This window comes from Glycine soja, chromosome 11, assembly GCF_004193775.1.
Source record: "Glycine soja cultivar W05 chromosome 11, ASM419377v2, whole genome shotgun sequence".
Classification (NCBI taxonomy): Eukaryota; Viridiplantae; Streptophyta; class Magnoliopsida; order Fabales; family Fabaceae; genus Glycine; species Glycine soja.
The window spans coordinates 46,585,911-46,603,834 of record NC_041012.1 but is presented as its reverse complement, the minus strand read 5'-3'; the positions used below and the strand labels follow the sequence as shown (position 1 = coordinate 46,603,834).

The 17,924-nt window shown below is 33.3% G+C and overlaps 2 protein-coding genes and 1 pseudogene across 4 annotated transcripts; 2 read left to right on the top strand and 1 right to left on the bottom strand.

Moving 5' to 3' along the window:
- The first annotated feature begins 1,684 nt into the window (after positions 1-1,684).
- On the top strand, positions 1,685-6,556 carry LOC114372873 (shaggy-related protein kinase zeta-like). Of its 3 annotated transcripts, none has more exons than XM_028330426.1 (12): positions 1,685-1,902; positions 3,491-3,583; positions 3,996-4,055; positions 4,180-4,452; positions 4,553-4,627; positions 4,705-4,761; positions 5,104-5,244; positions 5,360-5,410; positions 5,494-5,589; positions 5,704-5,787; positions 5,965-6,066; positions 6,242-6,556. In XM_028330426.1, the coding sequence occupies exons 1-12, from the start codon at positions 1,789-1,791 to the stop codon at positions 6,347-6,349; spliced, it is 1,254 nt and encodes a 417-aa protein (XP_028186227.1). In that variant the 5' UTR covers positions 1,685-1,788; the 3' UTR covers positions 6,350-6,556. The 3 variants fall into 3 exon arrangements, with proteins under 3 accessions (XP_028186227.1, XP_028186229.1, XP_028186228.1); XM_028330428.1 differs by lacking the exon at positions 1,685-1,902 and adding an exon at positions 1,931-2,146; XM_028330427.1 differs by lacking the exon at positions 1,685-1,902 and adding an exon at positions 2,182-2,385.
- Positions 6,557-9,653: 3,097 nt separating this feature from the next.
- On the top strand, positions 9,654-14,218 carry LOC114377298 (chaperone protein dnaJ C76, chloroplastic-like). The gene is made up of 9 exons (XM_028335743.1): positions 9,654-9,972; positions 10,245-10,373; positions 10,473-10,602; positions 11,008-11,128; positions 11,602-11,683; positions 12,279-12,332; positions 12,688-12,726; positions 13,511-13,610; positions 13,854-14,218. Exons 1-9 carry the CDS (start codon positions 9,739-9,741, stop codon positions 13,982-13,984), a joined length of 1,020 nt encoding a protein of 339 aa, XP_028191544.1. The 5' UTR covers positions 9,654-9,738; the 3' UTR covers positions 13,985-14,218.
- Positions 14,219-15,600: 1,382 nt separating this feature from the next.
- Positions 15,601-17,532, bottom strand: LOC114375304 (annotated as a pseudogene).
- Between the last annotated feature and the right edge of the window lie 392 nt (positions 17,533-17,924).

Here is a 17,924-nt window from a genome sequence, read left to right as displayed (position 1 = left end):
TCCCTTCTTTTGTGCCTAAATTTGAATAATTTAATCCTCATTAATAGTTTATTTTCTTAATTTCTATGTTTATATCGTTATGTCCTTACCGTTATTGTCGCTTTCAAAAAAAAAATCAATCTTTGTTTATATTTATTAAAATATCGTTACACTATCTTCAATATTTTTCACCGTTACACCATCATTCTCCTTAAAAAGTAGATGCATTTTAAATAATTTTAATTACTCTCAAAAAAATATTCATCGCTTCTTCCTCATCGTTGCTTTTTACCTAAAGGTCTTTGCCGCTTCCGATTTCTCTGCAATTTTTTGGTCTTTGTTTAACTCTATTCTAACTTCATTGCGTCATCTTCAATACTTTTCCCCGCTATATCATTATTCTTCTAAAAAAAAAAGAAAACTCATTTTATAAACAATATGCCGTTATGTCCTTAAAGTCTTGCTGTTTTGATTTCTCTGATTTTCCACTCTCATATTTATTTGCACGTCATTGTGTTATCTTCACTGATACTTTGAACTGTTATATTATTATTCTTGTCAAAAAAATAAATGCATAATTAACATTAATTGCTTATAAAATTTATATTATTTTATATTTTAATAGTTAACTTTGAATTTCATTACTTACTCCTCAAGTTGGCTTAGTAGATTTCTCCATATACAAAAGAATCCCATCCCTTCTTTGGTGCCTAAATTTGGATAATTTAATCCTCGTTAACAGCTTGTTTTCTTCATTTTTGTGCCTATACTGTGATGTACTTAAGGTCTTTGTGACTTTTGAATTTCCTGCTTTTTTCGGTCTCTGTTTATATTTATTCAAACATTGTTACACCATCTTCAATACTTTTCACCGTCATATCATCATTCTTCTAAAAAAAAAAGTAAACGCATTTTTAATGACATTAATTACTCACAAATTTATCCACCGCTTCTGATCCATTGTTACTTTGCCGCTTCCGATTTCTCCGCAGTTTTTTGGTCTTTCTTCATCTTTATTCAAATATCATTGCGTCATTTTTTATACTTTCCACCGCTATATCAACATTCTTTTAAAAAAGTATATGCATTTATTACGTGCACAAAATTTATATCATTATATAATTAATTCTATAATTAAAAAATAGCAAGAACCGAAAATATAAAAACTTTCAAGCAGCAACTTATTTATCGGATGAAAAATAAATAAAACCAAACACCCAATTATCCATACGAACCAAGGACATGACATTGTATAAAAATAATCATTTAAATTCCAAGGTTTGGTTTCATAGATTTTATACATTAAAAAGTATTAATATTATAACCCGAACTCAATAAACTATACTCACCAACCAAGTAGAACTCTGACTTAATTTAATGAGTATTAAACCTCAGTATTTTATGTAGCCATTACGTCAACTTACTACTTCCGAATACGTATTATTTTCCGTAAATGCAAACATTGATGTAATCCTTGTCTCCCTTCGATTTTCCACGTCACCCTGCCAAGTATTTTTCACCCGTAAATCCTGCAACACCGGATTACGCATCCTGTTGTCGGTTTCAATTACAGATTACAATCAAACGGTGCATATCAAAACGTGGGATTTCACTTTCTAACTCAAGCGCCTGAGAAAAGACACAGATTCACACTCTCTCTCTCTTACTCGCTCGCCCTTTATATACTGCAGAGCCTGGACCCATACCCAGGCACTACAATTCCCTCAAAGGAGAGAGAAAGTGTTGGTGTGTTTTTTAGAGAGAGAGAGAAAGAAAAGACTGTGTGAGTGTAGTGTGTGTCTTTCTCTCATGGCCTCTATGCCGTTGCGGCCGCAGCAACTGCTTCAACCGCCGCCGCCGCAAGTGGAGAATGACGCGATGAAAGTGGACTCTCGCGGCGGCTCCGACGCCAGCGCCGAAAAGGTAATTTTCACTCTCGACCACTCTCTCATTGCGCGCAATCGACCCGCCGTTTGGAAACTTGGATCGTAGTTGACCCGCCGGAGAGGTCTCGGTATGAGCTCAGCCTTCGGCGATCTGCTCATTTCCGGCATTGTTTTTGCCTGCTCGGAGGTCGCCGGTATTTGGCTTCGGCGACGGTCGGAGTGGTTCTGGCGTTGCCTTGAAGGATTGGCGTTTTTATTTTGCTTATGGAATTGTAAAATTTGTAAGCATGGATTAATTGTTTTATTATTATGGTTGTTGTTTTTGTTGCTGCTGCTATTATTTGATTTTTATTTGTGTTTAATGGTTGAGATCTTAGTGTTGAAAAATTGAAGTTTGTGTAGCTGTCCGTTTGGTGGTCCAGAAAAGAGAAATGGAATCGAGTGAAGTGAAAATGTGGAATCATGTTCTTTAGTTTGGGCTTTTCATTTCTTCAACACGGGAGAGAGTGAATATGACTAGGTACTTAGTTGAACTTCAAGTTGGCTAAGTTGAGTGTACCTGAGTTTCTCATTGCTTGAGTTTTTTTTTTTTTTTCTTCCAGTGACACTTTATGGGGTTGGAATATATTGCAATTTTCCTACCAGATTTTTTAATTTTTTCCAATAGGCTATTCAGGGTTTTTATTTGCAGACGCGTTTCTTGATATTGTGAAAAAATGGGTTGATACGACAATTACGGTCGTGGACGCCCCCAAAAACCTTGATGTTGTGGCCGAAATTGTGGTCGCGGACTGTTTTTTAAAACCTTGAGGCTATTGATGTTGTAATTTTTCTAACAGGCCAAAATACTCTTTCTTAATCTCTTTGCTTTGAAATTAAACTGGCTTTAACAATATTGTGGATTTTGTTTTAAAGTTGGCTCTATATTGTTTGCTGTATAATTTTTGTATATTTTCTATTTTAAGCTTGGGTTCCTTGCTTAAAATGAGGTTTCCTTCATTTATTAGGGATTGTTGTTCAAACGGTTTTTGTTTGCTTGAGGGAATAAGTGTTCCTAGATTCTCTCTCTGTGTTGTCTCATAATTGATGTCAAAGCTTTTCTTTGGCATTTGATGCTTTCTTGTGGACCATGGTAACCTGATTTGACTTTGTCTGTGCATATACCTTAATACCTTTGAACTCTTTACATTTGATCTATCTTCAACTTCGCCCATTGATTGGTGACTATCTATTCATTTCTGCTGGTTTTGTTGCATTGTTGTGTTTTTCTCTTGTCATATAAAACTTTTAATCAAGCAGCATAGGAGTAGGTGCCCAAAGCAAAGTATTGACTGCTAAATTGCTGTTAATGTAAAATGTAAATATGTATGTATGTCCATTAGTGACTTTGCCAAGTCATTCATAGGTCGAGCATATGTATGTCCATAGGCATATGACGTTGTCATGTTAACTAAATGTTTTTAAACCAAATTATTGGTGATAATTGCTATTAAGACAAAGTTCACTGAAAATAACTCCATAAACAATTTCTGATATTGTATCCAGAAGAGTCTGATATTCTATTTCTCTATTAAGACATTTGATTTACCACATTAAATATATTTATCTATTGGTATAAATTGCAGGAAATGTCAGCTCCTGTCGCAGATGGTAATGATGCGCTCACTGGTCACATAATCTCAACCACAATTGGAGGCAAAAATGGTGAACCTAAACAAGTGCGGCGTGTTCTAACCTTTCTTTACTTCCAATTTTTATATAAAAAAATCATCTTGTACTATATATAAATATTTACTTCCTTTTTGGGACTCACAGGAACTACATTGTTGGTTGGGTAGTAAACTTAGTAAACCTTTTAATTAAGGATCCATCCAAAAATATTGGTAGTCAGCTAGAAGTTGGCAGGCATATTTCCTCAATGCTTATCTAATCTAATTGCTTTATTTTTTTAATTTAATTTTTGTTCTCCCCCTTCTATTGTTTGATTGTTTTTGGTTCCCCATTTTTGGCCTTAAAAGGTACAGTTTTGAAGAATTTTGAATAAAATTAAATGCTTGAGATTGATGATAACATCCACGGGTTTCAATTTCTTCTATTCTTCATAAATTTGTGCTCGAATGCCACTTGCAGACCATCAGTTACATGGCTGAACGTGTTGTTGGCACTGGATCATTCGGAATTGTTTTCCAGGTAAGGATAAGTGAAGTAATTACCTCTTTAGGTGATAACTGTTCCTACTTTGCTTTCCCTGCTGTCAAGTATCTCATATTGCTTCACACCATTGGGTTATGTTCCTTTTTGACCGGAAACAAAGGCGAAGTGCTTGGAGACGGGGGAGGCAGTGGCTATAAAGAAGGTCTTGCAGGACAGGCGATACAAAAATCGTGAACTGCAGTTAATGCGCATGATGGATCACCCAAATATAATTACCCTGAGTAACTATTTCTTCTCTACAACAAGTAGAGATGAACTTTTTCTGAATTTGGTGATGGAATATGTCCCTGAGACGATCTTCCGTGTTATAAAGCACTACAGTAGTATGAAACAGAGAATGCCCCTAATCTATGTGAAATTATATACATATCAAGTATGAGGTTTTCTCTGTTTGCAATTTAGTTTGATATGTTGTTCTTGCTCCTCAATTCTTTTGAAATTTTGTAATGATTGAGTTGGGATGTGATGTCTAGATCTTTAGGGGACTGGCGTATATCCACACTGTACCAGGAATTTGCCATAGGGATGTGAAGCCTCAAAATCTTTTAGTAAGTTATTAATTTGCTATTTTTCCTCAAGGAGTTGCATTTATTTATTATAAACCTATTGTCCATTTGTTCTGTAGGTTGATCCACTCACACACCAAGTCAAGCTCTGTGATTTTGGGAGTGCAAAAGTTCTGGTATGTTGGTATTCTTCCTGTGCATTTCACTACTTTATACATGTATGCTACCATGTTAACAGTGGACGTGGAATATTAATATCATATGCTACCTACCCCGAATCATAGAATTCGAAAAGCTCTTTCAAGATCTGTTCACAAGTGCAATTTTAATTATGTACTTGATAATTGACATTTCAGTAAATAGCCACTAATGTTGCTATTAATCTGGACCCCAACTCATTCTTTTTTCAATAAATAGAAGAAAGGTCATTGGTTGGGGTTACATGCTAATTTGCTTACGGTTATTTGCTATGCTAATAAAACATATGGTATGATTTTAATGATTTATTTTCATGTCAGGTGGAAGGTGAATCAAACATTTCATACATATGCTCACGGTACTATCGTGCCCCAGAACTAATATTTGGTGCAACAGAATACACAACTTCTGTTGATATTTGGTCAGCTGGTTGTGTCCTTGCAGAACTTCTTCTAGGCCAGGTTGTTAAAATTTTAGGCAACCTATGCACTAATGTTGTTCATACATAATATGTTTTTCTTTGTTTATGAGAAATGTTATCTTGGCTTCTCATAGTTTCAAAATATTTCTTTATAGCCTTTGTTCCCAGGAGAAAATCAGGTCGATCAACTCGTGGAAATTATCAAGGTGATTCCTTGTCTTTGTTAATGTTACCCTGGATTGGATGAATCTAGCTGCTGAGAGATAATTACTAATGTGTTTTCTTGTAGATTCTTGGCACTCCCACCCGAGAAGAAATTCGATGCATGAATCCTAATTATACAGATTTCAGATTCCCCCATATCAAAGCTCATCCTTGGCATAAGGTAACTGCGTTTCTTGTCACTTCTTTTTGCTTTTGTTTAATAACAGTTTTTCCGAGAGCTTTTCTTTTGGGGGGGCGGGCACTGATGCATTTGGTGCAACGATCCATGGTTCAGGTTTTTCACAAGCGAATGCCTCCTGAAGCAATTGACCTTGCATCAAGGCTTCTCCAATATTCCCCAAAACTTCGTTACAGTGCAGTAAGTAGGGCAAACCCTTATATTAGTACATTAAAAGTTAAAACATCCACCCTTGATATGAAAACTATTCACATTAAGTATTTTTATAAAGTAGTTTCATTATGCTCATTGTTCATACAATACTAAAAAAGTTATTTTTAGAATTAGCGTAGTTTTCACTGGTGGCTTCTTTTAAAGGTGGAAGCAATGGCACATCCTTTCTTTGAGGAGCTTCGCGAGCCCAATGCCCGGCTACCTAATGGTCGTTCACTGCCTCCCCTTTTCAACTTTAAAAAGGAAGTATGTATCTAACACAAAACAGAAATTGCATTGTCGAATGCTTATACACATCAGTGTGCACTGAATATCAGTTAATCATAACAGCACTGTACTGCTGAAAGGATTATGTATTTTCTTTTTCCCTCATGATATCCATATATGTTAATAATTTTGTAATGAAAACTTTTGATTGCAGTTAGATGGAGCGCCCCCTGAACTGCTTCCTAAGCTCATCCCAGAGCACGTCAGGCGGCAAACTGGTCTCGGCTTCCTGTACTCGGCAGAAACCCAAACCCAAATGTAAAGAGATAGTGAAACATAGAGTCAACCGTTCTAGTGGATTAGTGTGAAATACATCATGGCCTGCTTGTGGTCAAAATAGAACAGGGGTTATGCCTAAATATGCACAGTTTTTCTCCCCTTGTGAAGATGTATACATGTGCTGGAAACTCAGTGTAACCCGGAAATGTTGATTATGTCTAATGTCTAATATTTCATTCTAGTTAAGCCATGCTTGTTCCTTGCATATGTACTTTTACTTTATTCGTACAGACATATTTTAAATAAATATATTAAATTTTTCATTATTAAAAAATTACATGTATAATGTAATTATAATATTTACTAATCATATAACTACGAATAACATTTTTTATATTGAATAGTATTTTTTATATAAGTAAAATTTAACACCGGGCATCAAAAAAAGTTTTGTATTTATTCAATATAATATAGAATCAAATTAAACTATGAATTTAAATGTTAATTTTTTATTATTAAATAGAACATAGTATTAATTTTAATTAAATATATTTTATGTTTAAAAGGAATTAAATACAATGACTAAGATTTTTTTAAAGTTATATTTTTGTTATATATAATATATAGTCATATACTCATATTAAACAATATGGTTATATTTTTCATGAATATAATATAGCAACGATTTTTTTTTTCTTAACTGTACAGTTAATCTGAGCAATAGAACATAGATAAAATAATTAGGTTTAATTAGTTTCTAAATTATTTTAAATTATTTAATTTGCTATCCAAATTTTTGAAAAGTTTAATGTGTTTGAAATTTGAAAACTAAATTGATTATTTTAAAAAACTTGATAAATAAATTCAAATTAAAAACTTTCAGGATCAAATTCAAGTATTTAAAATAATTTAGATAACAAATAATTAACATAAATGTAAAGTTCAAATTTGAGATTAACTTCGACATTTAATGCTTGGAGTTTTGTTTCGTTGATAACCGTAAATTGTCAATATATATATTGATAATAAAGGAGAAATGGTTAGTGTTTTTTATTCACACGGATTAAAAAAAAGTGAGGTAATTATATTTAATGATATTATTTGAAGTTTTAGGGAAAAAAAATTCAATAAATGGGTATGACCTATATATACATACAAAAAAATAATCATAATTAAAACCCAAAGCTCGGTAAAATTGAAAAAAAAAAAAAAAAAACCCGAACCTAACAGTATAACAGAACTCAAAACAAGCATCATTCATCTGCAAAACTCAAATTATTTGTAACAAAGAGTAAAATAAGAACAATCAAGCAGAAGAAAATTAAAAATAGTGTCGTCGTCATTGACGAAAGATGAAGTGTGGCAGCCGCTGTGGCAGACTTCAAGGTAAGTGGGGAAACCCGCGTAGAAGAAAGGATCGATGGTGGGGTTGTAGCAAAAAGGTCAGAGAGGGATTTTTGTTTTGGCTTGGGACCTCGGAGAGTCCGAGCGGCGGCGTCGTAGGCTCGAGCAACTTCCTCGGCAAAATCGAAGGTTCCCATTCAAACCCTCGCTTTCTTCGATACTTTGACGGGTCTCTAATCACCTTGCAGAATATGCGCATCGTCCTCTTGTTAGGTTTTTGGCTTTCTGGAACCAGTGAATGGTGCCCCTGATGTCGCTGCGATGGCCGAGAGCGTTTGATGAATCTGTAGACGAGGTTGTCGGAGAGTTTGTTGGAGTGGCAGAGGAGGGAGAAGGTGACGGAGAATAGGGAGTGTGAGAGCAGGAGGTCGGTGATGGCGGCATAGCAGAAGGGGGTGTGGGAGTAGTTGTTGGGGTTGAACGACTGAAGAAGAAGATTTCACTATGGCTTGTAACGTGTGAATTCTAGGTTAAAGGAAGAACATATTCATGGAGGGTGTAGAAACAGGGTTAAAAGGGTATCATGGATAATAACAAATTTAATTAAAAAAAGGGGGTTAACTTAACAATCACTAAGGTATATTTAGCAAGAGTAGGTGATTATTGTAACTCAACCCCCTCAGCCAATGTGAGATCTAAAAACCTCATGAGGAGGGATTAGATATTGTTTAAATGTCTTATTTTTAATAAATAACATTTTTAAAATTTTTTTACATATAAAATTAAAACTAATTTTTATATTAAATTATAATAACAACAATAATACAATTAGTTTTATACAATCATATACTAATTATCACTTTAAACATTAAAAAAGCAATAAATACAATTAATTTTACACAATTTTATATTAATTAATCTTAATCATTATTATACTAACAACATACAAAATTAATTTTATATAATTTTACACTAATTAATTTAAAAATATATGTATATACATTTTTAAGAGAGAGAGATTCAGACCCTTATCTGTTATCCTTTAGATCCGTTCTTGAATGTGAAACTTTATTATGTTTTTCAATCCATCTCTGTGGATAAGGATAACCAGAATTCGGGTGGTTTTTTCAACCTAAAATAATGAATTTTTTTTTCTTTCAAACGAGCTTTAAGTTTAAATCAAATATCTGTTTTGTTTTCTTGCCTTAAATTCCAATACTCCATTCAAATATCGGTTGCATGCTATCTTTTGCTTGAAGCAACAAAACATGTGTCGACCGTAGACAATTTACACAAAACGTACCAAGCGTGCACGGCATGACAAAAGTATTTGGACTAAATGAATAAAACTAAAGTGAAAAATATACTGTAGTCGAATTTAACATTTAATCGGGCTTGATTTGATCCAATTTGATACAGATTCATCTTAGTAAATTTATAACTTTACAAATTTCATAATTAACAATTATACTTCATTCATTTCTTTTTGGTAACAATTAATTAATTAATATTTATTTATCAACTTAAACTATACTTAGCCTATAACAAATTAAAGAAGAAGAAAAATTTAATTTGTAATTGACCGAGCTACAACGGATTATCCAAATTGAAAAGCAAGTGGCACGGTTCAAATTAAAAGGCTCATTGCCTCTTTATTGTTCTTTTTTTGGAATCATTGCCGAATGCCTCTTATTTCGTGCTGGCTAGATTCACCTTAATTTTGTTTTGTTCAGATTCTAAGGATGCCTTGTGGCTGTAAGGGTGACATGTCAGCAATTTTTCCTTTTCTCGATTCTCACTTCTCAGCCAAATTTTTTTCCTCCTCAAAAATTAAAATATACAATTTTCCAATAAACTGTATAATCATTAATCAACATTATATTATGTTTCTATTCAACTTCAGCATCCTTTTAGGTGCAGCATTTGCATTCAACAGTCCTTGTCTAATTTTTACTTTATAATAATAATAATAATAATTGTAGCAATATTTATGGCTGAGATTGTGTCCAGTATTTTACAACTTCAGCAACCGAAGTTCACATCTGTTTGGAATAAGCTTCTTTTCCATACAATTGAATTTTTAGAATTATGGCTCAGTTATTGTCACCAGTATGCATGGAGGCTCTGAAAATCCACAATCCATCATTGAATCTTTGTTCAAGAAGCTCATGGCGGATGCTGGTGAAGGGTGCAAGTCCTTGCACCTTTCTGACACACAGTGGTAGTAAGCGAAGAGGGTTTGGCAAAGTAAGAGTTACTGCTGAAGACTCAGTTTCTCCCTCTGAGACCATTGCAGATGACTATTATGAAGTTCTTGGACTGGTGATGCATCAAACTATCACTTCCTTCCCCTTTACTTTAAGAAGTCTTTTTGAGAAGGAAAAAAAACTAAGAGGCTTGAGCTTATTGTAATCATTAGCTATGATCTGATATTTTTGATAAAGGGAAGTATAGTTTTTTTTACCCTTTAGTAAAGTCGGGTGAATTTTGCTAAATCTTATGTATGATAATGAGATATATACTAATACATGCATATATGTAATATATTATATAGCATGTATAATAATTAATATTTGGTTGGTCTGATTTATCAGCTTCCAGATGCGACACCAGAGCAGATCAAGAAGGCATACTACAATTGCATGAAATCTTGCCACCCGGATTTGAGTGGAAATGATCCTGAGACCACAAATTTCTGCATGTTCATCAATGAAGTCTACACGGTTGGTTCTATTTTAAATTTCTTAGAGTTTAAGCTTTGGGGTAAATGTTGTTGAAGTTTTGTCCTGTGCTATTATTGGAAATTGACTATTGCAGTGCAGGTGCTCAGCGATCCCGTCCAACGCATGATTTATGATGAAATTCATGGCTACTCTTTAACTTCAATCAATCCTTTCTTGGATGATTCAAGCCCAAGGGATCATGCCTTTGTTGATGAATTCAGCTGCATAGGTACTTACTTTGCTCAGTCATTCATTGTTACCTTAATTATTCTGAGATAAAAACAATTTTTCAACAAGAAATTCTACTTGTACTCATGTTTTCTGCAATTAGGAGTAGGAAGAGAAGAGATAAAAATGTGTGATAAAATTAGTGATGTGATGCACCGAGATAAACAGAAAAAAATTTGAGAATAGAATAACCCTTTTTCAATCTATCAGGATTCAGTCAAATCATGGAATATAGACAAACACTGACATCTAAATTTCTGTGTGTTAAGTACTTAACATAATATATGCTTTACTCTTTTGTGTCTTAAGTGATGCTTCATTGTGGACACCAATTATACATCTAGAAAGTTTTGCATTGAGAAATTACAAAGCATGTTATATAGCGATGCTGCAAATCCTTCTACAGGCTGCAAAAATTGTGCCAATGTAGCCCCTGGTGTGTTTGCAATTGAGGAAGACTTTGGAAGAGCCAGAGCATACAACCAATGTGGGGACCCTGAATTAGTTCAACAGGCGATTGACAGTTGGTATGTCTATGCGTATTACTCTAATTAATCTGAATTAGCTTTCATACTATTTAGGGTGAAAATAATATATCTAAATAAATAAGGAACCATAAAATGCTGGATGATGATTAACATAATTTGACATGTCTTAAAATTGCCACTATTGTTTTAATGTGAACCTTCCTTTTGATTTCCCCCTTTTTATTATATAAAAATTAAGAATTTAAGATTAAACATTTCTCACCAATGCCTTTCTAAATAAAAACATTTCTCACCAATGGGCTACATTGTATAACTATACCGACAACAATAATCCATTCAACTTTAATAAATCAGGCTTCTATGGTATGTAGTTTAATTTCTTATTACTGGTAGATACTTGAGGTTTAGAACCTTTTGTAGCACAATGCTATCGCCTCTGAAAGCAGAAGCAACTAAGCCTATGAAGATTGCTGGAACTAATTTAACTTTTTTTTATTATGTTTTGAATAAAGCCCTGTTAGCTGCATTCATTGGACATCTTCTGCACAGCTATCATTACTGGAAGATGAGATGCGCCGTGTAGAAAGAGTCAATGTAAGGCCTCAGTTATAACATAATTCTTCCAGATTCTTTTTTTTTTTCCAGCTCAATCTCTATCTAAGATAATTTCATCACATCTTGTACCAGTTATGGTGGTCCTTTGTTATGGTAATAAAAGAAGTTCTTTTCACATTGTTAAAAAAATCACCTCTTTGGGAAAAGAAACAAAATCATCACTTCCTTTTTGGTACATGCTTTTGAAGTTTTCAAATTTGACTATCTTAACGGTTTTGTTTATTTATTTTTTATTTTATAAATTAGTGTATAATCAGGCATGGCCTCAACGTTATTCGATATTAAGTCTCTAGCGTACTACTTGTTCATTGTTTTTAATACATGGAGATTTACCTCCTAAGTTAATTTTTTAAAAGAAAAATAGACACTCAACTTCTCTATGAAATTATTAAACTAACTAGTGATTTGGAAGGGAAAATTGCTGGCATAGGTTTTCCCGCCAACTAAAGGTTCTTTGTTGTATACTCTAAATGCTATAACATTCTCTTCCTAAATTGATTCTGGACACGGAAATGCTTATGATCTCGTACGTGTTTCATACTATTTATATATCTACCGATTCTTGTTGGAGCAGGTTGCCCTAATGGTATCAGGAATGGGAACAGCATCAATTGATGTTTTCAGAATGGTAAGAATAATCCAATGACTAAAAGATCAAGATTATTTAAATGTTCACAGTTTTTTTTTTTCAAATTTAGTATTTATTATTTTATCTACATTTAGTGGATATTTGTGGGTTGATAATTTCTTGGGTTGCAACAATCATATTCTGCATAATGTATGACCATATCGCAAGACTGTGAATAGAACATTCTTTGTTCTGACTTTAAAGCAGTGATTAAAAGGTCAACGTAACATGAATTGAGAAAACATTTTTTTTTCAGAATATTATTATAAGTAATAGCTTTTCATTTTTCAATCTTAAATTTCAAGCAGACTTAGTTCTGTTCTCGTCTAACACGATCTGCATGTATTATTGACAGGCAAGTTCCAGATGGGAAAAGAGGCAGTCAAAAGTCTTGGTTAGAACTCTTATATTCAATGCCTTCATTTTTTGGTTAATATGTGAAGAGTCACTTATTTACATGCAATTAAATTTTATGATTGTGTTTACTTCTCTCTGGAATCTGAATTGTTTATTATCGTTATTCCTGAATTGGCTCCTGATCATATTATTATTTGAAATAATAAAAGATTTTCCTTTTTACTCTTTGGAGAGTGGATGGGAATTGGGAACTTAAACAATTTGAAATTACAAAGTTAAAAGACAGTGTGCATAAATTTTCTCCTTGTAATGAATATTTGAGAAGTTTGAATTAGTTGGTCCTTATTGTGCTGATATGATTTACTCTTTAATAAGTCACTGTGACTAATTACTCGGAGCTTAAGTGCAAGTGACTAATGAGTGGTTCAGAAAATGTGTGTCTGAATAGACTTGTTAATTAATATTGAATTTAAATGAAGAAATTTAAACAATCCAATGATGCAATCCATAGTGGTCCACACAAGTAAAAGATCATTTTACTTCTGGCATGCTATTCCTTATTTCCTTAAGATAAAAATAGGAGGCTCTGCAGTTTAAGATGTTGTAATAAATAATAATTGCTTAACAGTACAGAACTGGTACAAAATTCGTGATATTATACGTTAGACCAAGCTCTTAAGAACAGACTAACTGACTAAGGAACTACAAAATCTCAAATTTTGTCATGTGAAATTCCAATCTTGCTTCAGCGCTCTAAAACATTTGATGCACATGATTAATTTGGTTTCAAGCACAATCAAATATTCACGAGCTTCTTGCAGGCAAAAGCAAAATTGAGAATGATGAGGGAAGAAGGTTCTGATAAGAAAAATTCGTACTGGGACAATCTTTGGGGCAAACAGAAAGACTATCAAAGTTCAGGTACGGGGGATGTGAAAGTACACAAGTGATATAAACTTCAAATTATCATTGGAAATTATAACAATTTGATTTCAAATATCTCTGTTATAGGATTAATATTTGTAATTTCTAAATGTTGGAAGTTTCTATTAAGAAACATTGTCCCTAGCGGCCATATTTACCATATGCTGTGACAATTACTGTAATAAGTACAAGGATTATGTTGATTATCGTCTAGTCTTTCAAATGATAATTATTTTGCAGATGAGGAAGTTGAAGAAAGAGCAAAAAGAGCTGCTTCAGCGGCACGAAGATGGAGGGAATACTCAAGTAGAGGTGTTGATAAGCCTCCCACATTTAAACTTCCAGAGGCAAGCCTTGGCAAGGACAAGTGAACAGTACTTCATTTACCTTCTACTATATCATTTAGTCCCGTGTAATTAGTTCATTTATAGCCTCCTAAGTTAAACCAATGAGATCTTCTTTCTCATTCTACTACCCATGATTGTATATGCAGCAACTCCTATTAAGGTAAATTTTTAGAAATAGATGAACCATAGTAATACTTTGGAAAATATAAGAAAGCTTGTTTATAAAATCATAATTATGGTTGCAGTGTGCTCGGTCTATATCGATGCTTAATTCTTGGGGAAATTTCAAAGAACGAATACTTTACTTTGTTGCTTAATTTAAGCACATCCTTTTTTATTTTTAAATAATAGCTTGGTCTTGAATCCTGGTAGCAGAATATTCTCTCACGTGCATCTTCTTTACACAATAATTTCAAATGAGTTTTCTCTTAAATTCTCTTTGCAAATTTAATAATGCAACCTAATATAGACGAACATGTAATGCAAGGTATACTAGTAAAACATCAAAATCATGTGAGATCATATATGATAAATCTTTTCTACAGCATATGAACCAGCTATAGAATCGTTTAAGATAATCACTTCTGGCTGGCTCTTGACAGACAAGGAAGAAGTACGTGAGTCTGAGTTTGTGCATGAATAATCAAATTTGTATCATCACATAATTATTAGCATTATTATATGCTCTTGAGAGCAGAGCACCCCGATACTCCAGCCCATAGCAATACTTGAGAGTTGAGAGAATATACTTAGTTCTCACGAAAAGACATTTATAATGGACTTTAATGTATGGAGCTTCACAATGATGTATAATACTTGATTCATTGTCTAATTAACTTCAACTTTAATTGGAGATACTCTATCAGATTAAGGCCGGTAAGGTATGCATCTTTAGGATAGTCTTCAATCAGAGATTTTAATTTGAAGGTCTCATGGAGACTTACAAAAATGGTTTAAAATTTTAAGATGAGATTTACTGCTAAAATCATTATAATGGAGAAAATCTTGAGAGTGATATAATATTGAGAAATCTATAAAAAAAAATAGTTAAGATATCAAAATAAGACTGATCTTGTTAATAAATTCTAAAACCCATTTGATCGTCCAGTAGCAATCACCATTTTTTTTTTATCGGTAGTGTAGTTGGCCTTTGGTTAGGTATTGGAGCAACATCACCTATTCAGAAATGAGAAACATAATCATTAAAAAGTCTGAATTTAATCTATAACTTCCTTAAAGAATGCTTTTTCAGTACTGTCTGATACAATCATCAGACCCCATTTGCAAGTGGAGTTGCATGAGTGGATGGAAAGTGGAGATGACTTCCTTTTTTGTTTATTTTATTTAAAGTGCGATAACAACATGAGTCTTAAAATTAGCCAATAGAACATTATACTAAAAGTGGCTGCATCCACTCAAGTGTAAATAATTACTAGTGCTCCTGCTTATCTTCTTGTTTCCATCACTAAGGCCCAGCCAGCCATTCTTGTTTTTCACTAAACAATATTATTTATGCAATTTGGGTCGGTATGAAGCTGTGTCAACCACATGATTAAAAACCTAATGTTCAACCCATTGAGTTGTTCAATTATCTAGAAAAGAGAAAACAAATAATTAAAGGAACATTAAGAGTGTCTCAATGCAGTTGGAAAAAAAAATCTTTTCAGGAAAATTTTCTGATCCAAACAAGATGGCAAAATGGACCAAACCAAAACAAATATCAAGGCATATCCCTCAGTCCAGATGTACCTTCTCTTCATATCACATGCTTCATTTCCCAAACAAATCGATAAAACTGCACATGGGAAAAATAGAGGGAAAAAGGGTACATAAATAACTTGGAAAATGTACATCTATGATTGTAGATAGAGTCAAACACATATACAACTAAGGACATTCAAAACAAAGGAAACAAGATTGCACTCAGAAGATCCACCAGAAAGGAAGCTTTTTTCAATGTTTTACAATGGATGCAACTGTATGAGCCCAGAACCTAAGATTGTCCTTCATGCCTATCTCATTGCCTACAACTGGTACCCTCAAATTCAACAATGGATTCACAACCTTCCTTTGGTCTAAAGCATCCCAAGTTTCAGACAAATAAGGTCTGCAAATCACAGTTTCATCAATGTTTTGTTCTGAGTTCCTTCCATCATCCTCTTTTCCTAGCCTTTGCAACCCTGGTATCAAAGAAACCGATCTTGAATCCTTGTCTTCTTCAGAAAACACAAAACCCAAATCCATAAACCCTTTTAGCTTCTTGAACTCAAGGTCTGAGAGGCTCCTAGTTGCTTTTCCTTTTCTGAATCTTCTTCTTCTTCTATGACCATGACCTAGCTTTTTCTTAGTGGCTACTTATTCCACTTCAAGTTCATGATTTCCATTACCTTCTTCCTCTGGAAAATCTTCCACTTCCTTCCCAGAAAGAATTGGCCTCAGCTTCTGAGGTGTGAGGACAGAATTTGGGGAAGGAAAATCTGAGAAAACACCTATACTTGACCCCAAGTTTTGGTCACTAAAAGACCTCACTTGAAGTGTTGGAACGCTGATCAGGAGCTTTGAATCTATAGTAAGCACTTCCTTCACATGAGACTCTGGGGTTGAATCCAGTGCTGAATGAAAAGGTGGAGAGGTTTTGTTGGTGAAAATTGTTGTCTCAAACCAGTTGGCATCCATTGCTTTGCTTTCAGATGAATTACAATGGCCTGCATAAAATATAAATGTTTGGGGGACAAGAAGATGAGGATCCAATAATCAAGAATTAATGCTGAGTGACATTGCTTGATTGCTCCTTACTCTGTGCATTTATAGCTCCCATTTTATTGCAATGTGCACTAATGGATCCCTAGAACCCTTTTCTCCAAGATTTTATTTAAAAAATTTAATTAAGTTATTCATACCTTAAAAAATAAATCATTTTTAAATTATTATTTAATATTTATTTTTTTAATTAAGTATCCAAACAAATTTTATATTTCAATTTAATACATTGTTAATTCCATTTTTGTTAGAGGATAGCGATAAAATATCACATCATCAAATTTTATCAGATTCTTATCATATCATCACTTTCTTTTCTTTTCCTCCAATCCCTTCTTCCCCTTATCGAACAAAAAAAACAACTCACCTCACCAACAAAAAAGAAGGATAAAGTCCATCACGGCAAGCATCATTGAAACCTTCAAAAGCTTCTCCAATAGAAGCTAGCTCATGCCCAAACTCAACTTGGCCGTAGTTCCCTTCAAAACCAACTAGATTTATTTGCGTGGAGGGGGCAATGTGGCGACATCAAGCCCCTCCAAAGCTATGGTTAGATCAGTACTAGAAGGATCCTTTGTTTTCTTGAACCCTTCAACAAGCTCTTGTGGTTTGCTAATTGCATCACTCCGTTCACGAATACATTTGAACAAGGCATCGCTACAGGAATCTACAATCTGGCATCAATGCTCCCCTTTCTCTCTCCCTTTTTTTTTTTTTTTTTTTTTTGTTTTTGGTTGAACCTTCATATTGAATTGTTTTCTGTTGGTGGCATGGGATGGGTTGTTTTCTCTTGGATACCGAGAAGGTATGGTTAATGGAATGAGACCAATGATACGTCCTAAATTGAATCATAAAATCTTTTCAACTCCTTTGTTTAAAAAGATAAAATTTTAGATAATAATATAAAAATGACTTTTTTTATATAAATAATTTAATTAAAATGTTTAAAAATTATATATTTTTAAAATAATTTTATGTTATTTAATAAAATTTTAATAATTATGTATGGTCGGTGTAAAACTTTTCTACTGTTAATTAATTAAAAATTATTATTAATATAAATATCACCTGATAAATTTATAATTAAATGATAATATAGTTTTTTTTATATTTTAGTGAAAAAAATATGAATAAGCCATTTTCTCATTTAATAATTAATTTATCATCTAAAATCCATTAAGATATCAAATTATTTTCAAAATAA

Excerpts from the sequence above, each read along its gene's own strand:
- LOC114372873 (XM_028330426.1), top strand. The coding sequence starts at position 1,789 with ATGGCCTCTATGCCGTTGCGGCCGCAGCAACTGCTTCAACCGCCGCCG. Across the intron at positions 3,584-3,995 it reads AAAATGGTGAACCTAAACAA|ACCATCAGTTACATGGCTGA; the intron begins GTGCGGCGTGTT and ends TGCCACTTGCAG. Across the intron at positions 5,590-5,703 it reads AAGCTCATCCTTGGCATAAG|GTTTTTCACAAGCGAATGCC; the intron begins GTAACTGCGTTT and ends TCCATGGTTCAG.
- LOC114377298 (XM_028335743.1), top strand. The coding sequence starts at position 9,739 with ATGGCTCAGTTATTGTCACCAGTATGCATGGAGGCTCTGAAAATCCAC. Across the intron at positions 10,374-10,472 it reads TCATCAATGAAGTCTACACG|GTGCTCAGCGATCCCGTCCA; the intron begins GTTGGTTCTATT and ends ATTGCAGTGCAG. Across the intron at positions 12,333-12,687 it reads CAATTGATGTTTTCAGAATG|GCAAGTTCCAGATGGGAAAA; the intron begins GTAAGAATAATC and ends TATTATTGACAG.